Here is a 5000-nt window from a genome sequence, read left to right on the forward strand (position 1 = left end):
TAATTTTCTGTGTTGGCTCTATCAAAAATAATTTGATCCTTATCAAAGTCGTGTTTCTTCGTATGCAAACCCTAGGTTCGTTTCTCCTAAACATGCCTGAGGTGTAGATCTCTGACGACACGAGTTATCTTTATTTCTTGTATTACACAGTTCTTTGACGTCTAATCCCTTTAGGGATAATCGTCTTGTGATTTGAAACGCCAAAAGTGAGCGTCTGTTTTGTATTAAGCGTTTCCTGCACGTAAATAAGGCTTTGAATTCATCTCGAATTCCTTCGTTATATTTGCTATAGATAAGTGGGTTGATCGCTCCATTGCAATACATTAGGAAAGCAACTATCTGGCCATAGTTAGGGCCAAGCGCGGAGAAAAACCCCCAAAAAATGGAAAGCTGATAGATCCAAAACGGAATGAAGGAAATATAAAACACAGCAACCAACATCGCCAACATTTTCACGACTTTTACTTTCTTGGCCTTCACTTGAAGTTGAAGTTCCTGAAGTTGAATACCTGGTATTTTTTCACGCCATATCTTCATGCCAATAGCCGAGTAAAGAATTAGAGTTATCGCGAACACAGTTGCCAACAGCACCGTTTGGAATAGAAACCAGTGAATGACCTTTTTACACTCGATGCAAAGAGTGCATCTCATGTTTCCATCAGGGGATCTCAGAAAATGGACGAAGCTCGATGAAAAGAGTGGCGATGCGTAAATTCCACTAATCAACCACGTGGATGCTATTATCATATACGCGCGTCTCTTTGACACAAACGTCCTCAGTGGATAAAATATCCCACAAAACTTTTCCACTCCAGTCACCATAATAGTTAAATTCGACGTCAAGATCAGGATCAGTGATAAAAACACATGAAACTTGCAAAGAAATGAACCAAGACTGCCTTCCACTTTCCAAGCTCCATTCATTATCAGATAAGTGAATGCCATGGGAATGTTCTCCACAGCGAACAACAGATCAGCAACAGAGAGGTTTACGATAAAGAGATGATGCAATTGCCTTCTCATTCTTCTTGCATTCTTTGCCACAGCCTTGATTACCAGCGTGTTGCCGATCAATGAAAGGAGAATCATCGCATAGTAAGCAAGAATTTGGACGATCGTCCAGGCGCTAATTGGCTGACCTTCCCCACCTGCAGGCCGTGCTTGCGATCCGTCTGGATATAAACTGGAGTTTACTGGATCTCCATCACTGGAATTCGCTGCAGTCGAGTTAACATTCATAGCATTCTGTTTTGTCCAACAATTTTGTTCTCATCGACTGGGCATGAACCTCCGATTACGTTACGCTTGCGTGACGTGTTTATAGCAAAGTTGATCCTTCCTCAATGGTGCGCTCAACTTAATTTCTGAATGTGTAAGACGTTTCCATTTGTCAATTCCTGTACGTGCCTCTTTTTCACTTTGGTGCGTCTTCGGGAGACCTTTCCTGAAAAGACAGAGATTTCTCAGTGGTACAACTTTTATTCCAGGGCAAGACTTTCGTCCCGGAGCGAGTTTACTCCGTTTCCCTCTCGTGGCTCTTTATTCGTTTGTATGATACCACCACTAAATGACCGGGGCGAGTTCGCCCCGCTTTCTGTACCGGAGCGAGAATTTCATTCCGGTGCGAAATGATCCCGCGACAGCAACATGTAAACGGGGGCCAACCAATCGTTTCGGTCTGAACTCGACCTCTGGGTGGACTGGAACGGGTAGTGCATGCGTGAATTTCGTTAAGTGTGCCTTCATGCAAACACGATATGAAATAAAGTAGGCATCGTGTAAACGCGATACGAAATGGAGTAATCATCCCGTTATGTGGCATCAAGTTTTTCATGCTTAATGGCACAAGGCAAACCTGAGGATGTTACGTGACCACGGTCTTCGGCTGTGTTTGCAGTTTGCAGTTTGCAGTTTGCAGTTCACATTTGAACGGCGGGAAGGACTTCTAGCGGTAAGTGATTTACAGTAAAGTTTTTAAGCCATTAGAAATTGTACAGCCTCGCCTTGCACAATCATTAATTTAGATTTCTCAAGAGAAATTGCAAACAATGGTTATGTAAGATTTTTGGGGTAGACATGATTTATTATGGGATTTGAGAAAATAGTGAATGCCTTGCTAAAATTCGAAACCTTGGCAACCTGAGATTGCAAACGCAAAACTGCCAAAGGTCTCTCATAATACCTTTTGACTCCTGGGAAGGAACACTCGGCTTTTTTCCGATTATCCCCGAGTCATCAACGAATAATGAATCTCTTCATTTCATTCACCGGGGTTAACATATGACATTTTTCGAAGAAGGAAGACAGAAAGAAAGAAAGAAAGAACCTTATTTACCGAGGGTGAAATACATTGTTACCGGTTGCGCGGTAGGTTACATAATGGCTCTCAAAACAAGAAAGAAACTAGTTCTCTAAAAGTCCTACCAATCTTAAGTTTTCCTCGATAAGGTTGTGCTGTAGCATTTTCTTGAAATTGTATGGGAAATTATGTCTTTGAATGAGTTAGCTTGTTTTCGCATTCACTATGAGACACTTTGTTCCCCAAATTTTTCATGAACCATTGCTTTCAAATGCTCTTGGAAATATGCAGTGTCTCAAAATACATTTGAAAACAATGGTTTATGCAGAATTGGGGAGGAGGGGGGGGGGGGGGAACAATGTGTATTAAGGGGAATGTGAAAATAAAGAACAGAGGAAATGCACTCTAGTGGAACGTTCAAAACCCTGAATTTGTTTTACATGCTGGGGTCAAAACGTTAATCAACCTCGTTTCCATGGTCTCTTTGTCGTTGAGGAGACAAAGGAGGTAGAAAGAAGGAAAGAGAGACCCTGGGAATGAGATTGAACGTTGTTACGAATAGCAGATCAGCTAAATGTAGACCTGACAGCTTGAAAATATGAGGTAAACTATTCGGGACAATGACCCTGGCTTCCTTTATGTAGCATGAAAAGTTTTCTGATGCCTATAAGGTCATCTATAGGCCGCCAGCCTAATTTATTAAAAAGCTCTATGGAGCTGTCATCTTTCATGCCAAAAACAACTTTATTAGGGTTTGATATTGCATATCAACCAGCGTGCACTTTCTCTGAATTATTTCTACGCCTTTGTTCTGTACTTAATCACTGTTATTGAGAGTAGCCACATGCAGTCTTCCATTGTCTAATTTTCGTTTTAATTTGTATGACACGTTTGTTTTCGCTAAGGCGTCACCATGGGTATGAAAGGGGAAGTAGGGGTGCCATTCATACATTGCATTTACCACAGTTAGTGGCTCAAGGTATTTAGAAGACGACCTTTTTAAGTATGTTTTTTTTCTCTACCGCGTAGTTGACCCATGTTTGCCAAAGGATGGGAAGGTTAATCGCGAAAACATGGCATTTTACTGTTGTGACATTTATGAATAAAGCAAAGATTTCAAGCGGCAATGATCCTGAAAGGACAAAAACTATTGATCCATAAATCAAAAGTCTAAACATTCATCGCAATTAAGCTGACAGAGTTTAATTGCACAGAGGCACTGACTTGATAAAATTACTTAACAAATATGAATTTCATATATTAGGTTTCTTCGTGTGCATATAATAACGCAGACGTATTTCCGGCTGCTACGGGTTTTTAATGAACTCGCAAAATGGCCAGATCACATTAACCCTTTCAGTTACTACCAGTATTGATCAGTATGTGAATTCACCTTAACTATATGATCCTGATATAACACCAAATTCTCCTGACCAGCCAACGAAGAAATCTATCGAAGGACTTAAGAGAATGAACTTTTAGATCATGGGAGTCAAATGGTTAATGGCTTAATTGGAAGATCGCTGCACCGGTATCGCAAAGATCATTGGTTCAGATCTCATTCATGCCTGAATTTCCAGGCTAGCTTCGATGATCTAGTAAATAGCAACACGTTTCTTTCCGCTTTTCAAGCGCATGTCATTCATATTTTTAATCTTTTCTCATGTACGTGCTTCACGGGTTTATTATCAACTCACAAAATGGGCCAGCTGCACCGCTATCGCGGAGGTCAGGTTGAATTATATGTCTTTCATGAGTAAGATCACTTCATATGTCTGATCGGGTTAAAAAGCTCTGCGACAGACGTTATGAAGTTACAGTTTATATTGTGTATCTTGAGTAATTTTCATAGTTTAGCCAGTCTATAATTAAGGATGTTACTATTCGTTTTTAAGGGTAAAAAAAAAAATCATTGTACAGGATTCAGTCCAGTTGGTTCGAAAAGGCGAGGACGTCATTATGTGAAATGCTTTCATCGCTTACTTGGCTGACTGCCTGAATGTTACTGACACGTGATGTTTTGCTGTCCTCGTTCCCAACATGAAGACAGCTTCTATTGATTTATCCACAAGTTGCTCAGACAAACAATTTCAAATTGCTGATGCCAAACGGCAGGTATATTTTGCAGGTTGCAGGTTGAAATTTACCGTGACTGTTACATGAATAGCTAACCTTAGGCCTGATTAGGCCTAAAGAAACTTTTTGAGGCCTAAGGAGGCCTAAAGAAACGTTTTTAGGCCTAATCAGGCCTAAGGGTAGCTATTCATGTAACAGTCACGGTAAATTTCAACCTGCAACCTGCAAAATATACCTGCCGGATGCCAAACGGGGCTCTCTTCTTCAGTCTTGAACATGGCACTGTGTGTGGACCTTCAACGGGCATTGAGAGAACAAGGCATGTTGTATCTTGCATTTAATCGGCATTATACCAGGTGGTGCATTAAATGTTGTTATTCCTGACAATGCTGTGCTACTCACCTTCGTTTGCATTTGGGTTTCAATGACAGACAGCAGTTCTGTTGTGCCGGATCCCAACATGTTATTCACCTGCTTTTCAAGAGAAGATTCATTTACACTTCACTCAGTCGATATTTATTAACTAAGTTAATTTTTTTTCTCACTGCTCTTGAACCGGAACGTAATGAACCAATCATAAGGACTGTGTCAAGGGGCACATGCGCAGTGGTGACCAGCTGGCACT

The 5000-nt window shown here is 40.9% G+C and overlaps 2 protein-coding genes across 4 annotated transcripts in view; one reads left to right on the plus strand and one right to left on the minus strand.

Annotated features, from left to right (window-relative positions):
• The window catches only part of LOC138032704 (ATP-dependent RNA helicase DDX54-like), a 54044-nt gene extending 49569 nt beyond the window's left edge, over positions 1-4475 (plus strand). Inside the window, exons 30-31 of one of the 2 annotated variants that reach the window (XM_068880405.1) lie at positions 1898-1951; positions 4195-4475. In XM_068880405.1, the coding sequence (XP_068736506.1) occupies positions 1898-1949 (52 nt within the window). In that variant the 3' untranslated portion in view covers positions 1950-1951; positions 4195-4475. Of the gene's footprint in view, positions 1-1046; positions 1146-1897; positions 1952-4194 lie in introns of those variants that run through there. The other variant, XM_068880406.1, reaches the window with a different exon arrangement.
• Positions 1-5000, minus strand: part of LOC138032705 (neuropeptide Y receptor type 2-like) — a 15011-nt gene that overhangs the window by 9565 nt on the left and 446 nt on the right. Inside the window, exons 1-2 of one of the 2 annotated variants that reach the window (XM_068880409.1) lie at positions 4778-5000; positions 10-1444 (exon numbers count right to left, since the gene is read on the minus strand). The exon at positions 4778-5000 is cut by the window's right edge and continues 446 nt beyond it. In XM_068880409.1, the coding sequence (XP_068736510.1) occupies positions 43-1239 (1197 nt within the window). In that variant the 5' untranslated portion in view covers positions 1240-1444; positions 4778-5000 and the 3' untranslated portion in view covers positions 10-42. Of the gene's footprint in view, positions 1-9; positions 1445-4777 lie in introns of those variants that run through there. The other variant, XR_011128440.1, reaches the window with a different exon arrangement.

The sequence above is a fragment of the Montipora capricornis genome, chromosome 14 (assembly GCF_036669925.1).
Source record: "Montipora capricornis isolate CH-2021 chromosome 14, ASM3666992v2, whole genome shotgun sequence".
NCBI classification, from domain to species: Eukaryota; Metazoa; Cnidaria; class Anthozoa; order Scleractinia; family Acroporidae; genus Montipora; species Montipora capricornis.